At 41.8% G+C, this 26,947-nt stretch overlaps 2 protein-coding genes across 5 annotated transcripts in view; one reads left to right on the top strand and one right to left on the bottom strand.

The window, feature by feature from the left end:
- Positions 1-21,405, bottom strand: part of LOC139562782 (diacylglycerol lipase-alpha-like) — a 45,446-nt gene extending 24,041 nt beyond the window's left edge. Inside the window, exons 1-2 of one of the 4 annotated variants that reach the window (XM_071380816.1) lie at positions 20,593-21,405; positions 13,764-13,889 (exon numbers count right to left, since the gene is read on the bottom strand). The gene's annotated coding sequence lies outside the window, so the exon portion shown is untranslated. The remainder of the gene's footprint in view (positions 1-13,763; positions 13,890-20,592) is intronic. The other 3 variants (XM_071380814.1, XM_071380817.1, XM_071380818.1) reach the window with 3 other exon arrangements.
- Positions 21,406-23,060: 1,655 nt separating this feature from the next.
- Positions 23,061-26,538, top strand: LOC139562780 (cell cycle exit and neuronal differentiation protein 1-like). The gene is made up of 2 exons (XM_071380811.1): positions 23,061-23,227; positions 24,068-26,538. The coding sequence occupies exon 2, from the start codon at positions 24,127-24,129 to the stop codon at positions 24,439-24,441; it is 315 nt and encodes a 104-aa protein (XP_071236912.1). The 5' UTR covers positions 23,061-23,227; positions 24,068-24,126; the 3' UTR covers positions 24,442-26,538.
- The last annotated feature ends 409 nt before the right edge of the window (positions 26,539-26,947 follow it).

The raw sequence follows: 26,947 nt of genomic DNA, 5'->3' as shown, positions 1-26,947 counted from the left end.
GAGAACATAAAGTACCAGTCAAAGGTTTGGACACACCTACTTGTTCAAGGGTTCATTATTTTTACTATTTTCTACATTGTAGAATAATAGTGAAGACATCAAAACCATGAAATAACACAAGGAATCATGTAGTAACCCAAAAAGTGTTAAATAAATCAAAATATATTTTATATATTTGAGATTCTTCAAAGTAGCCACCCTTTGCCTTGATGACAGCTTTGCACACTCTTGGCATTATCTCAACTAGCTTCATGAGGTAGTCACTTGGAATGCATTTCAATTAACAGGTGTGCCTTTTTAAGTTAATTTGTGGAATTTCTTTCCTTGTTTGAGCCAATCAGTTAGGTAGGGGTGGTATACAGAAGATAGCCCTATTTGGTAAAAGACCAAGTCCATATTATGGCAACAACAGCTCAAATAAGCAAAGAGAAACAATAGTCCATTACATTTCTTTATTGTGTCCCTTGGGGGAAATGTAGTATTGCATATGGGGTTTCAGGCCACTCTCTGCAAGACAGTTCTCTCCCTTATGTCAACTGAGTCATAGAATCTCTCACTACTACAATATATTCTAATTTGTATCTGTGAATCCAACTAACATGTGTTTTGTGGAATGTGTGTATGACAAGTCCCTGCATGTGAGAAATGTTTTGTTCCCCACACAGCACACTCAGAGAGAAACCTCTTCAGTGTAGTGCTTTGTCTGTCCAGTGACGTCACTCAAAACCCTTTCCTGTATTACAATGACCTAGTGGCGTCATGGGTGGAATCTTAACATTTTCATTATATATATATACAGTGGGGAGAACAAGTATTTGATACACTGCCGATTTTGCAGGTTTTCCTACTTACAAAGCATGTAGAGGTCTGTAATTTTTATCATAGGTACACTTCAACTGTGAGAGACGGAATCTAAAACAAAAATCCAGAAAATCACATTGTATGATTTTTAAGTAATTAATTAGCATTTTATTGCATGACATAAGTATTTGATCACCTACCAACCAGTAAGAATTCCGGCTCTCACAGACCTGTTAGTTTTTCTTTAAGAAGCCCTCCTGTTCTCCACTCATTACCTGTATTAACTGCAACTGTTTGAACTCGTTACCTGTATAAAAGACACCTGTCCACACACTCAATCAAACAGACTCCAACCTCTCCACAATGGCCAAGACCAGAGAGCTGTGTAAGGACATCAGGGATAAATTGTAGACCTGCACAAGGCTGGGATGGGCTACAGGACAATAGGCAAGCAGCTTGGTAAGAAGGCAACAACTGTTGGCGCAATTATTAGAAAATGGAAGAAGTTCAAGATGACGGTCAATCACCCTCGGTCTGGGGCTCCATGCAAGATCTCACCTCGTGGGGCATCAATGATCATGAGGAATGTGAGGGATCAGCCCAGAACTACACGGCAGGACCTGGTCAATGACCTGAAGAGAGCTGGGACCACAGTCTCAAAGAAAACCATTAGTAACACACTACGCCATCATGGATTAAAATCCTGCAGCGCACGCAAGGTCCCCCTGCTCAAGCCAGCGCATGTCCAGGCCCGTCTGAAGTTTGCCAATGACCATCTGGATGATCCAGAGGAGGAATGGGAGAAGGTCATGTGGTCTGATGAGACAAAAATAGAGCTTTTTGGTCTAAACTCCACTCGCCGTGTTTGGAGGAAGAAGAAGGATGAGTACAACCCCAAGAACACCATCCCAACCGTGAAGCATGGAGGTGGAAACATCATTCTTTGGGGATGCCTTTCTGCAATGGGGACAGGACGACTGCACCGTATTGAGGGGAGGATGGATGGGGCCATGTATTGCGAGATCTTGGCCAACAACCTCCTTCCCTCAGTAAGAGCATTGAAGATGGGTCGTGGCTGGGTCTTCCAGCATGACAACGACCCAAAACACACAGCCAGGGCAACTAAGTAGTGGCTCCGTAAGAAGCATCTCAAGGTCCTGGAGTGGCCTAGCCAGTCTCCAGACCTGAACCCAATAGAAAATCTTTGGAGGGAGCTGAAAGTCCGTATTGCCCAGCGACAACCCCAAAACCTGAAGGATCTGGAGAAGTTCTGTATGGAGGAGTGGGCCAAAATCCCTGCTGCAGTGTGTGCAAACCTGGTCAAGAACTACAGGAAACGTATGATCTCTGTAATTGCAAACAAAGGTTTCTGTACCAAATATTAAGTTCTGCTTTTCTGATGTATCAAATACTTATGTCATGCAATAAAATGCAAATTAATTACTTAAAAATCATACAATGTGATTTTCTGGATTTTTGTTTTAGATTCCGTCTCTCACAGTTGAAGTGTACCTATGATAAAAATTACAAACCTCTACATGCTTTGTAAGTAGGAAAACCTGCATAATCGGCAGTGTATCAAATACTTGTTCTCCCCACTGTATATACATACACACACTGCTCAAAAAAATAAAGGGAACACTAAAATAACACATCCTAGATCTGAATGAACTATTCTTATTAAATACTTTTTTCTTTACATAGTTGAATGTGCTGACAACAAAATCATACAAAAATTATCAATGGAAATCAAATTTATCAACTCATGGAGGTCTGGATTTGGAGTCACACTCAAAATTAAAGTGGAAAACCACACTACAGGCTGAACCAACTTTGATGTAATGTCCTTAAAACAAGTCAAAATGAGGCTCAGTAGTGTGTGTGGCCTCCACGTGCCTGTATGACCTCCCTACAACGCCTGGGCATGCTCCTGATGAGGTGGCGGATGGTCTCCTGAGGGATCTCCTCCCAGACCTGGACTAAAGCATCCGCCAACTCCTGGACAGTCTGTGGTGCAACGTGGCGTTGGTGGATGGAGCGAGACATGATGTCCCAGATGTGCTCAATTGGATTCAGGTCTGGGGAACGGTGCTATGGCCAGTCCATAGCATCAATGCCTTCCTCTTGCAGGAACTGCTGACACACTCCAGCCACATGAGGTCTAGCATTGTCTTGCATTAGGAGGAACCCAGGGCCAACCGCACCAGCATATGGTCTCACAAGGGGTCTGAGGATCTCATCTCGGTACCTAATGGCAGTCAGGCTACCTCTGGCGAGCACATTTTTTTTTATTTTTTTTATTTCACCTTTATTTAACCAGGTAGGCTAGTTGAGAACAAGTTCTCATTTGCAACTGCGACCTGGCCAAGATAAAGCATAGCAGTGTGAACAGACAACACAGAGTTACACATGGAGTAAACAATAAACAAGTCAATAACATGGTAGAAAAAAAGAGAATCTATATACAATGTGTGCAAAAGGCATGAGGTAGGCAATAAATCGAATAATTACAATTTAGCAGATTAACACTGGAGTGATAAATCATCAGATGATCATGTGCAAGAAGAGATACTGGTGTGCAAAAGAGCAGAAAAGTAAATAAATAAAAGCAGTATGGGGGGTGAGGTAGGTAAATTGGGTGGGTAGTTTACAGATGGACTATGTACAGCTGCAGCGATCGGTTAGCTGCTCGGATAGCAGATTTTTAAAGTTGTTGAGGGAGATAAAAGTCTCCAACTTCAGAGATTTTTGCAATTCGTTCCAGTCGCAGGCAGCAGAGAACTGGAAGGAAAGGCGTCCAAATGAGGTTTTAGCTTTAGGGATGATCAGTGAGATACACCTGCTGGAGCGCGTGCTGCGGGTGGGTGTAGCCATCGTGACCAGTGAACTGAGATAAGGCGGCACTTTACCTAGCATAGCCTTGTAGATGACCTGGAGCCAGTGGGTCTGACGACGAACATGTAGCGAGGGCCAGCCGACTAGGGCATACAGGTCGCAGTGGTGGGTCGTATAAGGTGCTTTAGTAACAAAACGAATGGCACTGTGATAAACTGCATCCAGTTTGCTGAGTAGAGTGTTGGAAGCTATTTTGTAGATGACATCGCCGAAGTCGAGGATCGGTAGGATAGTCAGTTTTACTAGGGTAAGTTTGGCGGCGTGAGTGAAGGAGGCTTTGTTGCGAAATAGAAAGCCGATTCTTGATTTGATTTTGGATTGGAGATGTTTAATATGAGTCTGGAAGGAGAGTTTGCAGTCTAGCCAGACACCTAGGTACTTATAGATGTCCACATATTCTAGGTCGGAACCGTCCAGGGTGGTGATGCTAGTCGGGCGTGCGGGTGCAGGCAGCGAACGGTTGAAAAGCATGCATTTGGTTTTACTAGCGTTTAAGAGCAGTTGGAGGCCACGGAAGGAGTGTTGTATGGCATTGAAGCTCGTTTGGAGGTTAGATAGCACAGTGTCCAAGGAAGGGCCGGAAGTATATAGAATGGTGTCGTCTGCGTAGAGGTGGATCAGGGAATCGCCCGCAGCAAGAGCAACATCATTGATGTATACAGAGAAAAGAGTCGGCCCGAGAATTGAACCCTGTGGTACCCCCATAGAGACATGGAGGGCTGTGCGGCCCCCCAAAGAAATGCCACCCCACACCATGACTGACCCACCGCCAAACCGGTCATGCTGGAGGATGTTGCAGGCAGCAGAACGTTCTCCAGACTCTGTCACGTCTGTCACGTGCTCAGTGTGAATCTGCTTTCATCTGTGAAGAGCACAGGGCGCCAGTGGCGAATTTGCCAATCTTGGTGTTCTCTGGCAAATGCCAAACGTCCTGCACGGTGTTGGGCTGTAAGCACAACCCCCACCTGTGGACGTCGGGCCCTCATACCACCCTCATGGAGTCTGTTTCTGACCGTTTGAGCAGACACATGCACATTTGTGGCCTGCTGGAGGTCATTTTGCAGGGCTCTGGCAGTGCTCCTCCTGCTCCTCCTTGCACAAAGGCGGAGGTAGCGGTCCTGCTGCTGGGTTGTTGCCCTCCTACGGCCTCCTCCACGTCTCCTGATGTACTGGCCTGTCTCCTGGTAGCGCCTCCAATCTCTGGACACTACGCTGACAGACACAGCAAACCTTCTTGCCACAGCTCGCATTGATGTGCCATCCTGGATGAGCTGCACTACCTGAGCCACTTGTGTGGGTTGTAGACTCCGTCTCATGCTACCACTAGAGTGAAAGCACCGCCAGCATTCAAAAGTGACCAAAACATCAGCCAGGAAGCATAGGAACTGAGAAGTGGTCTGTGGTCACCACCTGCAGAACCACTCCTTTATTGGGGGTGTCTTGCTAATTGCCTATAATTTCCACCTGTTGTCTATTCCATTTGCACAACAGCATGTGAAATGTATTGTCAATCAGTGTTGCTTCCTAAGTGGACAGTTTGATTTCACAGAAGTGTGATTGACTTGGAGTTACATTGTGTTGTTTAAGTGTTCCCTTTATTTTTTTGAGCAGTGTGTATATATATATATATATATCTGTTCAAAAGTTGAGTCACTTAGAAATGTTCTTGTTTTTGAAAGAAAAGCAAAAAAAAAATCCATTAAAATAACATCAAATTGATCAGAAATACAGTGTAGAAATTGTTAATGTTGTAAATGACTATTGTAGCTGGAAACGGCTGATTTAATGGAATATCTACATAGGCGTAGAGAAGCCCATTATCAGCAGTCATCACTCCTGTGTTCAATGGCACGTTGTGTTAGCTAATCCAAGTTGATCATTTTAAAAAGCAATAAAACTGGCCTTCTTTAGACTAGTTGAGTATCTTAAGCATCAGCATTTGTGTGTTTGATTACAGGCTCAAAATGGCAAGAAACAAAGATATTTCTTCTGAAACTGAATTCAATTCAAGGGGCTTTATTGGCATGGGAAACATTAATTACCATTGCCAAAGCAAGTGAAGTAGATAATATGCAAAAGTGAAATAAACAATAAAAATGTACAGTAAACAATACACATACAGAAGTTCCAAAAGAATAATGACATTACAAAATGTCATATATGTATATATACAGTGTTGTAACAATGTACAAATGGTTAAAGTACAAAAGGGAAAATAAATAAATATGTGTTGTATTTACAATGGTGTTTGTTCTTCACTGGTTGACCTTTTCTTGTGGCAACGGGTCACAAATCTTGCACACCGCGTTTTCACCCAGGAGATATGGGAGTTTATCAAAATCGGGTTTGTTTTCTAATTCTTTGTGGATCTGTGTATGCTGAGGGAAATATGTGTCTCTAATATGGTCATACAATGGGCAGGAGGTTAGGAAGTGTAGCTCAGTTTCCACCTCATTTTGTGGGCAGTGTGTACATAGCCCATCTTCTCTTGAGAGCCAGGTCAGCCTACGGTGGCCTTTCTCAATAGCAAGGTTATGCTCACTGAGTCTATACATAGTCAAAGCTTTCCTTAAGTTTGTGTCAGTCACAGTGGTCAGGTATTCTGCCACTGTGTACTCTCTGTTTTTGGCCAAATAGCATTCTAGTTAACTGTTTTTTTGTTAATTCTTTCCAATGTGTCAAGTAATTATCTTTTTGTTTCTCATGATTTGGTTGGGTCTAATTGTGTTTCTGTCCTGGGGCTCTGTGTGGTGTGTTTGAACAGAGCCCCAGGTCCAGCTTGCTTAGGTTCATCTCTCTGTAGGTGATGGATTTGTTATGGAAGGTTTGGGAATCGCTTCCTTTAAGGTGGTTGTAGAATTTAACGGCTCTTTTCTAGATTTTGATAATTAGCGAGTATCGGCATAATTATGCTCTGCATACATTATTTGGTGTTCTCCGTTGTACAGAGGATATTTTTGCAGGATTCCGCATGCAGTCTCAATTTGGTGTTTGTCCCATTTTGTGAATTCTTGGTTGGTGAGCGGACCCCAGACCTCACAACCATAGAGGGCAATGGGTTCTATAACTGATTCAAGTATTTTAAGCCAGATCCTAATTGGTATGTCAAATTTTATGTTCCTTTTGATGGCATAGAAGGCCCTTCTTGCCTTTTCTCTCAGATGGTTCACAGCTATGTGGAAGTTACCTGTGGCACTGATGTTTAGGCCAAGCTATGTATAGTTTGTGTGCTCAAGGGAAACGGTGTCTAGGTGTAATTTGTAGTCCTGTCGACTGGACCTTTATTGGAACACCATTATTTTGGTCTTACTGAGATTTACTGTCATGGCCCAGGTCTGACAGAATCGGTGCAGAAGCTCTAGGTGCTGCTGTAGGCTCTTTTTTGAAATCAACAAAGCATGAGAAGACTTTGCCTTTGTTTTGGTTCGTTTGTTTGTCAATTAGGGTGTGCAGGGTGAATATGTGGTCCGTCGTACGATAATTTGGTAAAAAGCCAATTTCACATTTGCTCAGTACATTGTTTTCACTGAGGAAATGTATGAGTCTGCTGTTAATGATAATGCAGAGGATTTTCCCAAGGTTGCTGTTGACTCATATCCCACGGTAGTTATTGGGGTCAAATTTGTCTCCACCTTTGTGGATGATGGGTGATCAGTCCTTGGTTCCAAATATTGGGGAAGATGCCAGAGCTAAGGGTGATGTTAAAGAGTTTTAGTATGGCCAGTTGGAATTTGTTGTCTGTATATTTTATAATTTCATTGAGGATACCATCAACACCACAGGCCTTTTTGGGTTGGAGGGTTTGTATTTTGTCCTGTAGTTCATTGAAAGAAATTGGAGAATCCAGTGGGTTCTGGTAGTCTTTAATAGTTGATTCTAAGATTTGATTATGTATATGTTTTTTGCTGTTTGTTAGAGCCAAAAAGATTGGAGAAGTGGTTTACCCACATATCTCCATTTTGGATAGATAATTCTTTGTGTTGTTGTTTGTTTAGTGTTTTCCAATTTTCCCAGAAGTGGTTAGTCTATGAATTCTTCAATTACATTGAGCTGATTTCTGATGTGCTGTTGCTTCTATTTCCATAGTGTATTTCTGTATTGTTTAAGTGATTCACAATAGTGAAGGCGTAGACTCAGGTTTTCCGTGTCTCTATGTTTTTGGTTGGACAAGTTTCTCAATTTCTTTCTTTAGTTTTTGCATTCTTCATCAAACCATTTGTCATTGCGGTTCATTTTCTTCAGTTTTCTGTTTGAGATTTTTAGATTTGATAGGGAAGCTGAGGTCAAATATACTCTTAAGATTTTCTACTGCCAAGTTTACACCTTCACTATTACAGTGGAACATTTTGTCCAGGAAGTTGTCTAAAAGGGACTTAATTTGTTGTTGCCCAATTGTTTTGTTTTTTGGTTGGTTTCCACACTACATTCCTTCCATCTACAGCATTTCTTAATATTATTCAGATCCTTTGGCTTTGATCCCTCATGCTTGAGCATTGCTTTGTTCAAGTAGACTGTGATTTTGCTGTGGTCTGATAAGGGTGTCAGTTGGCTGACTGAACGCTCTGAGATACTCTGGGTTGAGGTCAGTGACAAAGTAGTGTACAGTACTACTGCCAAGAGATGAGCTATAGGTGTACCTACCATAGGAGTCCCCTCGAAGCCTACCATTGACTATGTACTGGACATAACCAGCGTGCGACAGAGCTGCAGGAGTTGTGACCAGTTTTTGTTGGTTATGTTGTCATAATTGTGCATAGGGGGGAGGGAATGCTGTCACCTCCAGGCAGGTGTTTGTCCCCCTGTGTGCTGAGGGTGTCAGGTTGTCTGGTTCTGGCATTTAGGTCGCCACAGACTAGTACATGTCCCTGGTCCTGGAAATGATTCATTTTCCCCTCCAGGATGGAGAAGCTGTCTTCATTAAAGTATGGGGATTCTAGTGGGGGGGAGGGGGCATAGGTAGTAGAGGTCGCCAATACTGATTATTGGAGGACCAAAAAAAGCCGATACCGATAAAAAAAAAAATCGGCCAATTTTTTATTTATTTATTTGTAATAATGACAATGACAACAATACTGAATGAACACTTTTATTTTAACTTAATATAATACATAAATAAAATCAATTTAGCCTTTATTTGGTTTAAATAAAAAGCAAAAACAAAGTGTTGGAGAGGAAAGTAAAAGCGCAATATGTGCCATGTAAAAAAGCTAAAGTTCCTTGCTCAGAACATATGAAAGCTGGTGGTTCCTTTTAACATGAGTCTTCAATATTCCCAGGTAAGAAGTTTTAGGTTGTAGTTATTATAGGAATTATAGGACTATTTCTCTCTATACCATTTGTATTTCATATACCTTTGACTATTGGATGTTCTTATAGGCACTTTAGTATTGCCAGTGTAACAGTATAGCTTCCGTCCCTCTCCTCGCCCCTACCTGGGCTCGAACCAGGAACACATCGACAACAGCCACCCTCGAAGCATCGTTACCCATCGCTCCACAAAAGCCGCAGCCCTTGCAGAGCAAGGGGAACATCTACTTCAAGGTCTCAGATCAAGTGACGTCACCGATTGAAACGCTATAAGCGCGCACCCCGCTAACTAGCTAGCCATTTCACATCGGTTACACCAGCCTAATCTCGGGAGTTGATAGGCTTGAAGTCATAAACAGCGCAATGCTTGAAGCACAGCGAAGAGCTGCTGGCAAACGCACAAAAGTGCTGTTTGAATGAATGCTTACGAGCCTGCTGCTGCCTACCACCGCTCAGTCAGACTGCTCTATCAAATCATAAACTTAATTATAACATAATAACACAGAAATACGAGCCTTAGGTCATTAATATGGTAAAATCCGGAAACTATCATTTCGAAAACAAAACGTTTTTTCTTTCAGTGAAATACAGAACCGTTCCGTATTTTATCTAACGAGTGGCATCCCTAAGTCTAAATATTGCTGTTACATTGTACAACCTTCAATGTTATGTCATAATTATGTACAATTCTGTCAAATTAATTACGGTCTTTGTTAGGAATAAATGGCAGCCCAAACTGCTGCATATACCCTGACTGCTTGTACGGAACGCAAGAGAAGTGACACAATTTCCCTAGTTAAAAGAAATTCATGTTAGCAGGCAATATTAACTAAATATGCAGGTTTAAAAATATATACTTGTGTATTGATTTTAAAGAAAGGCATTGATGTTTATGGTTAGGTACACATTGGTGCAACGACAGTGCTTTTATAGCGAATGCGCTTGTTAAATCATCACCCGTTTGGCGAAGTAGGCTGTGATTCGATGAGAAATTAACAGGCACCGCATCGATTACATGCAACGCAGGACACGCTAGATAAACTAGTAATATCATCAACCATGTGTAGTTAACTAGTGTTTATGTTAAGATTGATTGTTATTTATAAGCTAAGTTTAATGCTAGCAAGCAACTTACCTTGGCTTCTTGTTGCACTCGAGTAACAGGTAGTCAGCCTGCTACGCAGGCTCCTCGTGGAGTGCAATGTAAGGCAGGTGGTTAGAGCGTTGGACTAGCAACCGGAAGGTTGCAAGATCGAATCCCCGAGCTGACAAGGTAAAAATCTGTCGTTCTGCTCCTGAACAAGGCAGTTAACCCACCGTTCCTAGGCCGTGAATGAAAATAAGAATGTGTTCTTAACTGACTTGCCTAGTTAAATAAAGATGAAATAAAGGTGTAAAAAATACATATATATTAAATCGGCCACAATTGGTGTCCAAAAATGGCGATTACCGATTGTTATGAAAACTTGAAATCGGCCCTAATTAAATTGGCCATTCCGATTAATCGGTCGACCTCTAATAGGTAGCACACAGGAGGACATTTTTCTCTGTTAAGATCGTTTTCTTTTTGAATTTATAGCCAAATGTAAAATGTTCCTGTTTTGATTAATGGAGTGAGTTAGGTCTGCTCTATACCAAATTAGCATACCCCCTGAGTCCCTTCCCTGTTTCACACCTGGTAGTTTGGTGGATGGGACTAACAGCTCTCTGTAACCTAGAGGGCAACCAGTGGGTCCATCTCCTCTATACCAGGTTTCTTGTAGGATGGCAATGTCTGTATTTCTGATTTCTTTGATGAAGTCCAGATTCCTGCTCTTTAGGCCAAAGGCAGATGACCTCAGGCCTTGGATATTTCAGGATGAGATAGTGAAGGCTTTGTGTTCCATAAAGTGTCCAATGTTGTTGGTCGTGTGGTTTGGCCTTAGGCCAGTAAGTGTGAGCAGAGCCTTCTGAGCATCTGGTACATGCCATTGGCTTGGGCTAGTGTAAGAGTGGGGTTTGGGCCCATTTTCCCGTTCACGACCTGGGCGTATGTGTGACTTCCATGTTGAGGCCCTCTTTGCGGAGGTGGGGTGCATGGGGTGGGCAGGAGGGGTATAGGTCTGATCTGAGGGGACCTAAACTCATCAGTCTATTCTTGTTCTGAAAAATGAAGGCTATTCCATGCGAAAAACTGAAGATCTCGTACAACGCTGTGTACTACTCCCCTCACAGAACAGCGCAAACTGTCTCTAACCAGAATAGAAAGAGGAGTGGGAGGCCCCGGTGCACAACTGATCAAGAGAACAATTACATTAGAGTGTCTAGTTTGAGAAAGTCCTCAACTGGCAGCTTCATTAAATAGTACCCACAAAAAAACAATCTCAATGTCAACTGTGAAGAGGTGACATCGGGATGCTGGCCTTCTAAGCAGAGTTGCAAAGAAAAAGCCATATCTCAGACTGGCCAATAAAAATAAGAAATTAAGATGGGGAAGAGAACACAGACACTGGACAGAGGAACTCTGCCTAGAAGGCCAGCATCCTGGAGTTGCCTATTCAATGTTGACGTTGAGACTGGTGTTTTGCAGGTACTATTTAATGAAGCTTCCAGTTGAGGACTTGTGAGACGTCTGTTTCTCAAACTAGACACTAATGTCTAACTGCGGCAGTCTCCACGTGCCATTTGCATCAGATCAAGTGTAAGTGGGTCACACAGTGATGCTTCGCATTTCATTTTTGTGAGCAAACATTTTCTCACCCTCTCATAAAAGGACATCACTGCAAACACAAACAACCCGGTTAATCACTCCCATTACTGTCATAAAGCTCGAAATTGCGGTATTTGTAAAGCTTTCCTTCAGGTGAGGTTAGCAAAAGGCTGATCTCATATAGGCTAGGCCTACTATTAAATCAAACATTACAGAGAAAATTCATTTTCAAAAAGCTTGTAACAGGTTAACTTCTTATCAAATTGAATGAGGTATTTTGTAAACCTCCTGCCTATTACCCTAGGTGGCCTTTTACCTGATAGAAAATCTCATCATAGTAGAGTAATTGAGGTGATTACCTATGACCCACACCCACCCACTCCAAACCATCAGCACTAACTTGGACCCACATTTCATTTCAGGCCTGATGAATTTGAGGGGGTAGGAGAGAGGGAGGTATACTGGTAAATTGTTTGATGTGTGATTAGTAGACTAAATGCAGTCCAATTATCCCCAGTCCAATGCTTCAGTCTCTCTGTCGGTATGGCTGGTTGACATTCTTTGACACTTAATCTGAAAGCTAGCTGTCACCTCATCGCAATGCCTTTGGAGGTGACTGTGTATACAGTGGGATCTGGAATGATTGGATCCATTGATAAAGATGAGCAAAAAAATTGTATAAAATAATAGAGCTATATTGTGTGCCCCAAAAATACAAATACAATTGTGTGCCCTAAAAATAAACATTTTCAGAGAAAGAGATTTTGTTAAACCAGTAATAGAAATAAATCTCTAAAGGGCTCAAAAGTATTGGATCTCCCGGTTTTCAAAACTCCAGCACCCTCCAAGGATAACGACATTGAGCCTTTTTCGAAAATGTTTTCTAAAATTCGAGAACACATTGGGATGGATCATAGACCATTCCTCCATACAGAATCCTTCCAGATCCTCAATATCCTTAATTTACGCTTATGGACTTGTGTGTGCTTGGGGTCATTGTCTTGCTGGAAGATTCACTTGCGGCCAGGTTTCAGCCTCCTGGCAGAGACAATCAGGTTTTTGGCTAAAATGTCCTGGTACTTCGTAAAGTTCTTGATGTCGTTGACCTTATGCAGCACCCCTGGAGTTTGCTAAAGCACTTGGATTGGAACCAATGCTATGGGTCATTTCCACGTACAGTCGCAGCCAAAAGTTGAGAATGACACAAATGTTAATTTTCACAAAGTCTGCTGCCTCAGTGTCTTTAGATATTTTTGTCAGATGTTACTATGGAATACTGAAGTATAATTACAAGCATTTCATAAGTGTCAAAGGCTTTTATTGACAATTACATGAAGTTGATGCAAAGAGTCAATATTTGCAGTGTTGACCCTTCTTTTTCAAGACCTCTCCAATCCGCCCTGGCATGCTGTCAATTAACTTCTGGGCCACATCCTGACTGATGGCAGCCCATTCTTGCAAAATCAATGCTTGGAGTTTGTGGGTTTTTGTATGTCCACCCGCCTCTTGAGGATTGACCACAAGTTCTCAATGGGATTAAGGTCTGGGGAGTTTCCTGGCCATGTACCCAAAATATCGATGTTTTGTTCCCCGAGCCACTCAGTTACCTTATGGCAAGGTGCTCCATCATGCTGGAAAAGGCATTGTTCGTCACCAAACTGTTCCTGGATGGTTGGGAGAAGTTGATCTCAGAGGATGTGTTGGTACCATTCTTTATTCATGGCTGTGTTTATTCAAGGCAAAATTGTGAGAGTGAGCCCACCCCTTGGCTGAGAAGCAACCCCACACATGAATGGTCTCAGGATGCTTTACTGCTGGCACGACACAGGACTGATGGTAGCGCTCACCTTGTCTTCTCTGGACAAGCTTTTTTCCAGATGCCGCAAACAATCGGAAAGGGGACTCAGAGAAAATAACTTTACCCCAGCAGTCCAATCCCTGTACCTTTTGCAGAATATCAGTCTGTCTCTGATATTTTTCTTGGAGAGAAGTGGCTTCTTTGCTGCCCTTCTTGACACCAGGCCATCATCCAAAAGTCTTTGCCTCACTGTGCGTGCAGATGCGCACTCACCTGCCTGAGCAAACTCTGTACAGGTGGTGCCCCGATCCACCCTCCTTTTCAAGCTTCCAGTCTGTTATTCGAACTCAATCAGCATGACAGAGGGATCTCCAGCCTTGTCCTCGTCAACACTCACACCTGTGTTAACGAGAGAATCACTGACATGTCAGTTGGTCCTTTTGTGGCAGGGCTGAAATGCAGTGGAAATGTTTTTTGGGGGATTCAGTTCATTTGCATGGCAAAGAGGGACTTTGCAATTAATCTGATCACACTTCATAACATTCTGGAGTATATGCAAATTACCATCATACAAACTGAGGCAGAAAACCTATTGAAAATTAATATTTGTCATTCTCAAAACTTTTGGCCACGACTGTAAAATGACCCATGAGCACCAACATGTTAAGTTCATAGGAGCATGTCAAATTGGGTGTCAAATAAAAGCTACGAGTCTATTTATCTTTGAGAAATTAAGGAATATATACACTTGTTTTGTTTAAGTTTATCCTAAAAAAACTGAATAAGCAAAGGCTTTGATTTATTGTCAAACATATGAAAAATGAGTCTTAGAAAAGATCTACCAGAAAAAGTCTTAAAAAGGTATCAGTAAAACAAAAAAACACAATAATGTTGAAGACCCCTGCCAACTGATATCAACACACATTTACACCGAACAAAAATATAAACGCATGTGCTGGTCCCATGTTTCATGAGCTGAAATAAAAGATCCCAGAAATGTTCCATACAATGCATATGCAGAAAATACCTCATTCTGTAAAATAAGCTGGTGGATCTTTGATGACACTCAGGAGGCAGTGTTTTCATAATTTCATAAAACATTTTAGAAAAAGGCTTAGTGTGTGTCGTTTTCCTCACAATGGGAAGGTGTTGGAGTATTGAAAGAGGATCCAAACATTTTTCCCCCAGCTTTAGTTATTTTTAATTATTACTTGTTACACACAATCTCATTCTCTGATCAATTGTATTAGTATAAAATATATAGATTTTAAATTTAAAAAAATTGCATACAATATAGCTCAGTATTTGTATTATTTTATACAGTCTTTTTTGCTCATCATTAAGATATTCAATAATTCCAGACCCCACTGTACATACACAAACATTGTGCTAAAATATTGTGTGCAAGGCTGTTTTTGTGGCCACGTGAACTAGCTGGTTCCATTCCTTCTACCTCAAGCATCGTACAGTATAGCACTGAGGGGTCATGGTTAAGCAGAAGAATTGAAAATCAAGGAACATTCTGTGCTGACTTTTATTGTTACACTTTCAAGTTATGTAGAGGGAAACACTGACATTGAACAAGTTATGTAGAGGGAAACACTGACATTGAACAAGTTATGTAGAGGGAAACACTGACATTGAACAAGTTATGTAGAGGGAAACACTGACATTGAACAAGTTATGTAGAGGGAAACACTGACATTGAACAAGTTATGTAGAGGGAAACACTGACATTGAACAAGTTATGTAGAGGGAAACACTGACATTGAACAAGTTATGTAGAGGGAAACACTGACATTGAACAAGTTATGTAGAGGGAAACACTGACATTGAACAAGTTATGTAGAGGGAAACACTGACATTGAACAAGTTATGTAGAGGGAAACACTGACATTGAACAAGTTATGTAGAGGGAAACACTGACATTGAACAAGTTATGTAGAGGAAACACTGACATTGAACAACTATAATAATACCTTTGATCCAATTCCTCTAATAAATCTTGAAATACAGTAATCCAATTTCTTCTCATAAAACAGGGAGAAACCACACGGTTCTATGCGACACAGGAAGGCTCTATTTTCTCTGTCCAGACTCAGACATGCACACTCCATATATAAACTCCCAGTAATTTATAGGGTAAATCACCAACGTTTCAGCATCCAAAACGTTGATGATTGGCACAGTGATGCCGAAACAGGGACTTATCCAATAAATTACTGGGAGTTTATATATGGAATGTGCGACTATTTTTATAACTTATAGTTTATTCTCCGTTAGTCAGCACCTCTACATGTTCTATGGGTGTGCGCCAGCTCATGTTTTTTTATCAGACTCAAAAGACAGAGACTTCACTGCACATAATGCATAATGAGTACGCACTAACAAGTGGGCTACACAATCAGAACGTCATATTTACACACATACATCCAAATGCATATACTATCACACAAAGTCACAGAATAGAGTGTGGAAGGAGGAGAGGTGAAAGGGATTGAGTGGGCGGGAGTGTGAGCGAAAGACAGAGAAAGAGGCAGAGGGAGAGTGGGAGTGAGTGGCACATGGCTTTCAGTCTAAAAAAGGGAAAGAGCAGCATGAAGCCAAAACCTGGATTAGCTAGATAAAGAATGGGGAGGGGGGAGAGGATAAGAGAGAAAATGTAGGTTTCTTCACTGTTGAAATGGTGCAAACGCATGACACTGCTTTCGCGGTCACAAACGTCTTCTAAAATATGAATAGTGAATGAGCGTGTGGGTAGAGTGAGAAGAGGGGTGGGGGCAGGAAGATGAGAAGGAGAGACAGTAAAAGAGGGAGAGATAGGCTAGAGATTTAATGTTAAAGGTAGGCTGGATGGTGCATGGAAGAGGATGTCGTAATAAAAGACAGAGGTGAAGGAGGAAGATGGAGGAGTAGGCCTACTAGGAGAAACGGAGGAGGAGGAGAGCGTGTGACGAGTATATAGGAACTCACAAGAGAGAAGCTCTGTGTATAGTGCGACACTGACCCAGGCAGACAGAGAGAGTGCTGCACATGGAGGCTGGAGCAGACGGGTACAGGGCTGGGAGCCCGAGAGACAGAGGGAGAGAGAGTACCGCTCTGCCAGCCTAGGTTAACATCACCCTGTGGACTCTCTCGATAACATCCCAATCTCTCCCCTATTCATGCCAAACACCTCACCAATACACTGCACCCTTAATATCCTCCTCAGTCCTCACACCGCAAGGCTGAGCTCGCAAAATACACAACGCACTGGGAGTTTTCCCCCTATGCTTCCACAAACACCTGTGTCCTCTCACCACCACACACTAGAACAAATACAGTATGTGGCATTCAGTCAGGTCCATAATTATTGCCACCCTTGATACAGATGAGGAAAAAAGACGGATCCCTCCCAATGTGTTCTCCTATCTCATGAAACGTTTTAACAAAAAGGCTCAGTGCTGTTATTCTCGCAGGGTGAGGTATTGAAAACAGGGGAAGCAATAATTTTGACCATCTTTTTAAGAAAAAAATATTACTTTAAATGTATTTCTGAGAAATTGCATTTGTATAAAATAATTTCCCCCCAAAAATGTTGCATACAATATAGCTCTGTATTTGTATTAATTTATTTTAGTATTTTTTGCTGCCAAATATTTGGTCCTAATGTATGACCATATGTGACTTGATAAGCTCCTAATAAACTGTATCTGTAAATTACTTAGCTAGTCAATCATTTACAGTCCCTTTGTAGTCCAAAAATGCCATGACCATCACAGTACTCCAGATAAAACCTCTCCCTCTTTGAATACAAAAACCGTCAATGACACACATTATGTGGTTTGGCACATTGAGGCTGTAAAAAAAAAGGCACCCCATTCCCTTTATGGTGCACTACTTTTGACTAGGGTCCGTAGGGCTCTATAGAGAATATGGTGCCATTTCAGACACACTTTATGAAGGACACAACCGTCAGGAGAGGAGAGGAGGAGTGGAGAGGAGAGGTACTCTGTGGGGGTTGAGGAGTCAGCAGGGAGGGAGTAAGTGGAAGCAGGTGTAAACAAAACAGACAGTATTCTGTTGTACTGTGGCTAGGAACCTCTTAGCCCCCTACTGTAGATCTAATGGATTACTGGGCTTTTAAATGGCTGTGTTTGTCAGACAGGGACACCAGGTTACATTTATAATATGGCCATACCACCAGTGTGATCTTTCACATATTAGATTCAATCTGAAAGCATGATAGAAGTTGTATCTTTTATGTTGGAGAATTCTGTGTAAATTGTTGTCATGAAGTCCAGAATGTGACACTTGTTTGTTGTGGTGGGAATTATTGACTAGGGAGTGGTTGCTGTGAAATGCCCAAAGCAAAAGCTTAATAGCACCTCTAATGGAAACAGATCTGTGCGTGTGCAACATGAATGTACATCTCACACACCACACATACACACTCCAGTCTCAACTCAGGTATTGAAATCAAGCTTGTTCCATAAACGATGGGAGAGGTTGAGAAGGAAAGAGTAAAAACTGTCCTCTTCTCACATGCGCTAAAAGAAAAGATGCTAGACATTTGTCGTATGCACAAAAAGCTTATTTCTCTCAACTTTTGTGCAGAAATTAGTTTACATCCCTGTTAGTGAGCATTTCTAATTTGCCAAGCTAATCCATCCACCTGACAGGTGTGGCATTTCAAGAAGCTGATTAAACAGCATGATCATTACACAGGTGCACCGTGTGCTGGGGACAATAAAAAGGCCACTCTAAAATGTGCAGTTTTGTCACACATTACAATGCCACAGATGTCTCAAGTTGAGGGAACGTGCAATTGGCATGCCGACTGCAGGAATGTCCTACAGGTGTGTTGCCAGAGAACTGAATGTTAATTTCTCTACCATAAGCTGCCACCAACATTGTTTTAGAGAAATTGGCAGAACATCCAACCGACCACACAACCGCAGACCACGTGTAACCACGCCACCCCAAGACCTCCACATCCAGCTTCTTCACCTGTGGGATCATCGGCGATCAGCCACCCGGACATCTGATGAAACTGTGGGTTTGCACAACCAAAGAATTACTGCACAAGATGTCACAAACAGTCTTAGGGAAACTCATCTGAGTGTACCGGGCAGATGGCAGAGAGCGTGTATGGCGTCGTGTGGGCGAACGATTTGCTGATGTCAACGTTGTGAACAGAGTGCCCCATAGTGGTGGTGGGGTTATAGTATAGGCAGGTATAAGCTACGGACAATGAACACAATTGCATTTTATCGATGGCAATTTGAATGCAGAGATATACCGTGACGAGATCCTGAGGCCCATTGTTGTGCCATTCATCCGCCGCCATAACCTCATGTTTCGGCATGATAAGCCGAAACATGCTCCATGTCGCAAGGATATGTACACAATTCCTCAAATCTGAAAATGTCCCCATTCTCCAATGGCCTGCATATTAACCGGACATGTCACACATTGAGCATGTTTGGGATGCTCTGGATCGACGTGTTCGACAGCGTGTTCCAGTTCCCCCCAATATCCAGCAACTTCGCACAGCCATTGAAGAATGGGACAACATTCCATAGGCCACAATCAACAGCATGATCAACTCTATGCGAAGGAGATATATCACGCTGCATGAGGCAAATGGTGGTCATACCAGATACTGACTGGTTTTCTGATCCACACCCCTATCTTTTTTTTAAGGTATCTGTGACCAATCGATGCATATCTGTATTCCCAGTCATGTGAAATCCATAGATTAGGGCCTAATGAATTTATTTAAAATCGACTGATATCTTTACAGTATATGAACTGTAACACAATAAAAATAAAAAATAAATGTTTCTATTGGACAAATTCAGGTAGGTCCCCTATAGGTCCCGCCCCATTTCGTTCCTGTTGCTTCCGTTTAAGAACCGTTTTGCAACAGAATCGGCATAATGAATACGCCCCTGGGTAAAACTGAGTCCGAATGCGAGATTACTACAGGGATTTAAACCTGCTTTAGGGGGCAAACTGGTCTCAAATCCACTGAACGTGACCGTAATCCATGTACACTGCATCTCTCTGCCCATTGGCTTTTGTCCTCTAGTATTACACAACATTCATAAAAACTCTCTTCAAGTAGTAACAACTTTCAGAACATCACTTAGATCACTTTTACGCTACTGCAAACAGATCATGCTTGATACACAGACATACACCTGTGATACAAACTCACATAGCTTACATGATCCACTTGTCCATGTTTGAGCCTTCATGAAAACATGCAGAGCACCTAGGGAAGCTATATTGGCACTCATGGAAATAAAGTGATTGTGACTGGGCATTCTATTGGTATGACATGCATTTCTCTCTGTAGGCCCGGCTATGAGGCTGATAAAAGGCTCTGTCTTCACACATTGAACTACATGTTCTTTATCCAGTCTCTCTCCACCTGCTGCATGCCTGCACATGAGCATCTTAGTCTGCCCTGTCCTGAAGGGTTATTGACCGGTCCATTATTGATTTAAGGAAGGCTCCACCCACAGCAAACCTCGAAGATTAGGCTAGATGTATTCAAACCTTTTCTCGACCATGTCTTTACTCCTTTATTATTGCATCATTGTGGAGTCTTTCTGCAGAATGTCCAGTGTTTTTTGCATTCCACTCAATAACCCTTCAGGACAGGGCAGACTAAGATGCTCATGTGCAGGCATGCAGCAGGTGGAGAGAGACTGGATAAAGAACATGTAGTTCAATGTGTGAAGACAGAGCCTTTTATCAGCCTCATAGCCGGGCCTACAGAGAGAAATGCATGTCATACCAATAGATACATCTAGCCTAATCTTCGAGGTTTGCTGTGGGTGGAGCCTTCCTTAAATCAATAATGGACCGGTCAATAATTGTTGGGCCATATAACTTAATGTCCGCATTTGCCAAATCTCTGCTATCACTTCCTTATCACCAAGGTAGGCAAAGCCAATACAAAAGTCCTGTGGGGGGGGTATTAGTAATATTGCTGCCCCAGTTGATATTTTAGAAAAGGCTATTGTCTAAATAGATAAGAAATCCAAGCCGTCACTGTATGACACCCCTCCCCAGCCCATTACATTGATCGGCCGTTGGGCTTCTTTCTCACCTGTATTGTGACGATGCCTTGCCAAGACCCACTGCATCGGTTCTGTTCGTTCTCCCATCCTACGCGTGTCCACCTCGAGCTCACCTCAACGCGGACCTGGAGCAGTACTCTGCCAGGGATAAACCCTGTAAAATACCGCAGCGACAATATTGCGCTGAACCGTGGCTGGCAGAACACACACGTACCTCCCTATGAATCCAGCCACTGTACTTCAAGTGCAAGGTTCCACAGGAATCCGGGCCAGGCAATCAGATAAGATTCGCAGCTGGATCATACCGTAACCTAGAGTCAAAACCGTGCAGACACACGCTCCATTTACTCTGCCTTGGTATTCAAGGTCTTGATTCTTCGATAAATTGCAACACGTCGTCGATATGTAGAATATCCGCTGCCCGATGTCTCTTCACGCCATGTATGAGTGCCGGGAGGTTCATCCATACAATGTTTCTCACTGACATACAGTGAAGTTTAATAAATAAATCGCCACACAATGTTTTTATATTGTGTGTATCATATGTGACAACCAACTGGACAACTCCCGATCCCAATCGGGCTACTAGAGTAGCGGGTCCCGATAAATTGGTTGTTGTAATACCAGGCTTCAGACCAATTTTTACCCCTGAAAAGATACGTCGTTTCTATTCCCATTCCCTATTCCGCAGCTGCGGATCAAAAACCGAATCACCACTGCGCCATTTACGTAGGAACTTTACGTCATCCATCACCCTACAATAGAGCCAGTTGGATTTGCGTCGTTCTCGCAGGCTTCGGCGATTGTAGGCACTGTATAAATCGCTGGCATACTGTGAAATGCACGACTGGTGGTTTGTGAATATCGAGGAATCTCCAACTATAGAGTTTGGGCGTGGACTCGCATCATTTCCTGAGCTAGACTTTATTAAATAGGTGTGCCCTGCGCTCAGACTGGCTCTAAATGCAAAATATGGGTTGACCACATTTTCTTTAAAACATCAGCAAAACAAATAATATTACAGGCACATAATTAGCCAAATGCATTTGCCATAAATAGGCAAACACTATTAGCCTACACAACTCGAGAAGGCTACCCTACAGCCATCAGTCTGCTGCGACTCCAAGAGCTTTGGGTCATCTGTCCAAGGCAGACTGGCAGGCATCACCCAAAAATAGAAATAAGCTGTCTGAAATATTCATTCTTAGTAATGTTGACATTGTTGACAATAGTCCTACTTGATATCCCAAATTTATACTTATTTTCAGAAATGTAAGTTTATTGTTGTATATAACACACAATCTTCAGCCCATCTTACAGTATAGGCTACAAGGCACAGGCACATAGGCACAAAACCTGACTGTTGGCATTGGCATTGCATTGACATTAATTTGAGTATTGACTGAGCCCTGCTGGCCATGCTTGTTAATGCCATACATTACTGCTGTGTTTTAGGAATGCAGAAATGTTGCTATAGACATCTGCCAGGATGTTCCTCCTACTATAAGTCATCCTGCAATATCCTGCTTCCTCCCATATATTACTATTAGTAGTACATGGAGGTAACCACCTTAATGCATTACTACAGTGGTGAGAAAAGGTGTAAATGTTATAATTTAATTGTCAAAAACAAGACAAAAGCAGCCAGGCCCAGAAAACATCTAATGGGGAGTTTGAATATTTTATTAATTATTTTTTAAATCTCATATGTAATTGATGGGGGGATACAAATAATCATACTGGAATAGATGAGGGCTATAGCTGACAGACAGCTCAATCAGACAGCTCAATAATCACAGTAGAATTGTCGGTAGAATACAATGGTAGGCAGGTATCCTAGCGGTTAAGCGTGTTGGGCCAATAACCAAAAGTTTGCTGGTTTGAATCCCAGAGCAGACTAGATGAAAAATATGTTGATGTGCCCTTGAGCAAAGCAGTTAGCCCTAATTACTCTGTAAGTCACTCTGGATAAGAGCGTCTGCTAAATGACAAAAATTACAATGTAGGCATACAGTAGTATTTGACTGAACTACGGCTGTATTATTTGAATGATGTCATCCCCTTAGCATCACAGGGAGATATTTTATTTAGATACAATCAGGGACAGTGATGCAAGAAAGTACTCAACTGAAGCCATGGACTGAACACACTTGAGATAAAATTTGAAACAACAAGCATATTTGCCCCTTTACAAATGTGACAATGACTCAGAAACACACACATTGTGAGGCAGCATGATGACACACATTGGGTATGCAAATCTTTGACTTGTATTATATATTTATACAGTATATACAATTTAATCACTATTGTTATAATTATTATAGTAGGCTTCTACAAGAATTTCACAATAATTTATTTAAAAAAATACATCCTAAGCTCTAGGGCTAGGCAGAGAGAGAGATACAGTAAATTGACCCAAGACACAATGCAGTCTAAAGATACGGACACCCCCACTGTTTGCAGCCCAGATGGTACATCCCAGTCCTTCTCCTTTACCTCCCTCTGTTTTCACTGTGCCCTCCATCTCTTTACTTACTCTCGCTCTCTGTCTTGAGGACATTACTGATTTCCTTCTGACAGCCTTTGAGCAGAAATTCCATCTCTCCGTCCTTCCGGCCATTGTTACAGAGCTGTTGGAGAGGAGAACAGAATAGCCTGAGGGTATGTACTCCCAGATTTCTACCTCCTCCCCTTCATGCAATTTCAGTATTTTGGTCTATGGGATTATCACGGCCTGTGCAGCTCCTATCTTCATATCCTATGCAAGCATCGAGCATCCTCAGCTGCATCCATTATAGTATCTCTCTGTTTTTTCTTTAATTCCTCTCTCTCTTATTTTCCTGCCTTTGGATAATTCTGTATCCCCACTATGTGTTATTATTCTCTCCTCTCCTTATTCCTGTCTGCTTTCCTCCATCTTGACCTCCATTAACAGTACATACTGTATGACTCATGCCATTTTAGAGATAGACAGAGAGAGAGGGAGATAAATAAATAAATATACAGAGACAATATTTATTGCATGCTGAGACTGGATTAACACTTGTGTCAGACAGTGTGGGGAGCGCAGAAGACATGCATGCACCTCTTTGCCTTTGTCAAATAGGCTCTTTTTTTAGCAGCTGCAGCAGCATGATTACTCTGTCTGTTACAAGACGTGCAGTTAACTTTCCCATGAGATTGCTCTTGACAGGATGTTGGACTTAAAGTGTTGCTTCCACCCACTGGAAGTTTGTTCTACAGATGTAATAAACAAACCAGATAATGTATATAGCAGGGACAATATGGTTCTGTTTATGTCATCTTGTCTGTGAAGGTCACATGATGGCCCTACTGACATGAGGCTTTTGCTTCATTCTGCAGTGAATAAGGAGGTGTATAATACTTCCTGTGTATGTTGATGCTCCTTGTCGGTATAATAACACCAGGGGACAGTAGAGCAGATAACAGAGTCTAATCTGTGTGATTATCTGTCTGCCTCTGTTTGCTGTTTTCCATCAGTAAAGCAGTGCTGACCTGAAAGACACTCCTGACCAACCCCACCTCTGTTTCTGGATCCTATGGAAGCCAAGGCTAAGAGCGGGGCACCAGCGCCCAAGGCATCCTCTAAAGCAGAGAAGACGGAGAAGAAGGAGGCAGCTCCCCCTAAAAAGGTTGACCCCACTCAAGTAGAGTCTCCACCCCCAGCGGCCCCTGTGGAAGAGCCTCAAGTGGAGGATGGATCAGCTGAACCAGAGGGGGCACCAGAGGGCGAGGAGGCAGCAGAGGCCAGTACGGACTCCCTGGAAAGCCTGAAGCCCTTCCTCATTGGTGGTGCCATCATCGCTGCTGGTGCCATCCTGTTGGGGGCACTGTTGTTGGCACGAAGAAATTAACCACCAACACTCATCATCAAAACCTATTGGTCGATGGGTTAACGAGTCACTTGCTGATTGGTTCATAGACTATCATGCAGCTGGTAGAGATGGGGTTATGGGGAGCCACTGTGCTTCTTAAGTTTAATTCAGTCTGACCTTTCTTGTAGTGAATATAAACATCAGTGAACATTGAAGTAATACATTTATGGGCCCCTGCTAGTATACTCACGCATGAATTTGCTCCACCCCTCTAACTGTACCTACTTATAGGTCTACAGGGTTTTAATCACCATACAAATGCACTCCAACAGTTACACTGGACACACACATATATACAGTACTTGAATACCCTATTTATCCAGTATGCACTGATAAATATTTTGATGTTTCTGGGTCTACTAATACATAAGTTAGAAGTAGAAATACAGTAACTTTATATTGTTTGATTTGAAAAAGGTCATATGAAGTGAAGTATGAAGTATATTAAACATACTATTGTGAGTGTCACACAGGTTTGTGGTCAATTTCATTTAAATTCCAGTCAATTCAGGAAGTACACTGAAATTCCAATTCTCTTGAATCCTTTTCAATATAGAACATTTGAAATTTAAATGTTGTTTAATTTCTGAATGGAATTGAACCTAACCCTGGTGCCTAGTATATGCTATTTCTATGCTTGTATTGCATTTGCTGTAAATACCTGGTCCCTGCAGATTAGATGTGAACCCTTTTGAATAACGGTTTTAGACCAGGAGATAAATCGTTATATCAATTCAGGGGAAGGTGGTTTAGAGAAGGCTGTGTGTAAGTGATGTCAGCAATGGCAGATAGTGTGACAGATGAAGTCACTTAAATAATTGTATGTGATAGACTTCCATTTCAGTCTCAACTGATGCTGAGGTAAGAACAATTCATAGTCAAATTGCCCCTTCTCCCAAATCAATATGAACAGTGAGATTATAGTCAAAGTTATGCCTGGCTGCCTGTGTTTATGGCCCTGGTGACACAAATTGAGTATAAACCAAAAGTATATACATATACACTAAATTGCCCAAAATATTATATTTTAACCCTGTGTGTTAACACTGTAATCCCTTGGTGTGTCCATTTGTCAAATGTATTAACAGCTTGCTTACTACAATTTCTCTGGAGAAATAGTGTAGCCTCTATTTATTTAAAGACCATACATGTTAGAGTGATAGTGCGAGAGACTGTGCAGCTACTGTAATAGTACTGTACATTGTATGTATGAATTTCGATTCAGAATGAAAATATTCTACATGCAATATGTGGTGTACCAATGTATGTAGTAGCTTGGCCAGTCATGCTCACCAAATCAGCATATACACAAATATATTACATCCATCTCCAACCTCCAGGAAAGCCTTGAAAGTATGATGAAATGATGATATACATGCATTATGGTTTATTTTGTAATACATTAATATTTTTTGATAGTTTGATAAACCTAGAATTCAAGTAGAAAGCATGCATTATTGATGGGAGTAGAGAAATAGCTGGATTTATTTAGTAGATCAACTGAGATTGTTTCCTCTTTTGTTTCCCTATTCATTACAGAGAAGCTCTCCTATTTTTGATAACAAACAGTTTTTTAATTTTTTAAATCAGAGGCCTAGGAGATTTTCAACACCCAATCAAACATCTTGCTTGAACACTGGCATGTAGCGTACCATGATGCAATATCAATACCTCCAGCACACCAACAGAACAGACACATATTCTGCACATACATGTTCAAATAGCCTAGTCATCACATCACAGAGTACTAAATCAAATCTATCAGTTATTTTCCTTGGTCTCAAAGAGCGTATAAATGCAATAATTCCAGTAGGACTCCACATTTTAGCACATGTTCTGTATGATATTAAAATAATGGTAATGATGGTGAAATGTTGATGGGTAATACTATTGTAAATGGAGAATGAGAACCAGATGACGATGATTAAACCTATATTTTCTTGATATCCCAGCTCCCTATATAACATATTTTCCCTCTTGCACACTCCCTCCCCTGACCCCAAAGCTCCTTGTGTAAATCCAAATGGTTGTCTTGTGACTTGACCTGACCTTTATTAAAGGCAATGAACCAGCTTGCATAGACTCAAGGATCTCTTTGATAGCTGTGAATATTTTGTGTCCTACACTCTCCACCAATAGAATTAGCTAGGGTTCATTGTGTTGAGGATGATGCACTCCTTTCATTGTTTCCTTTCCTCCATCATCACTGATATGAACAGGACTGACTGGCTGTATTATGTCCACCATTCACATGTTAGCAGTCATGAAAAGGAGACAAATTGTAGAAGCCATAAAGAAGAAATAGGATATATCCAGGGGCTTTTAAATGTTACCATGCTGGCCAATAGGGTTTCTAAACACCGTGCTGTTTAAAAAGTTCTCAAAGAGGTACAGTAACCAGTTCCAGATGTGACTCATGTGAATCTAGTATTGGACTAGTCCAAAATAGAAAACTGAGGGGGGAGTCATATTCTTAACAGAGCCA

The sequence above is a fragment of the Salvelinus alpinus genome, chromosome 33 (assembly GCF_045679555.1).
Source record: "Salvelinus alpinus chromosome 33, SLU_Salpinus.1, whole genome shotgun sequence".
Classification (NCBI taxonomy): domain Eukaryota; kingdom Metazoa; phylum Chordata; class Actinopteri; order Salmoniformes; family Salmonidae; genus Salvelinus; species Salvelinus alpinus.
This window is presented reverse-complemented; position numbering and strand designations above follow the sequence as displayed.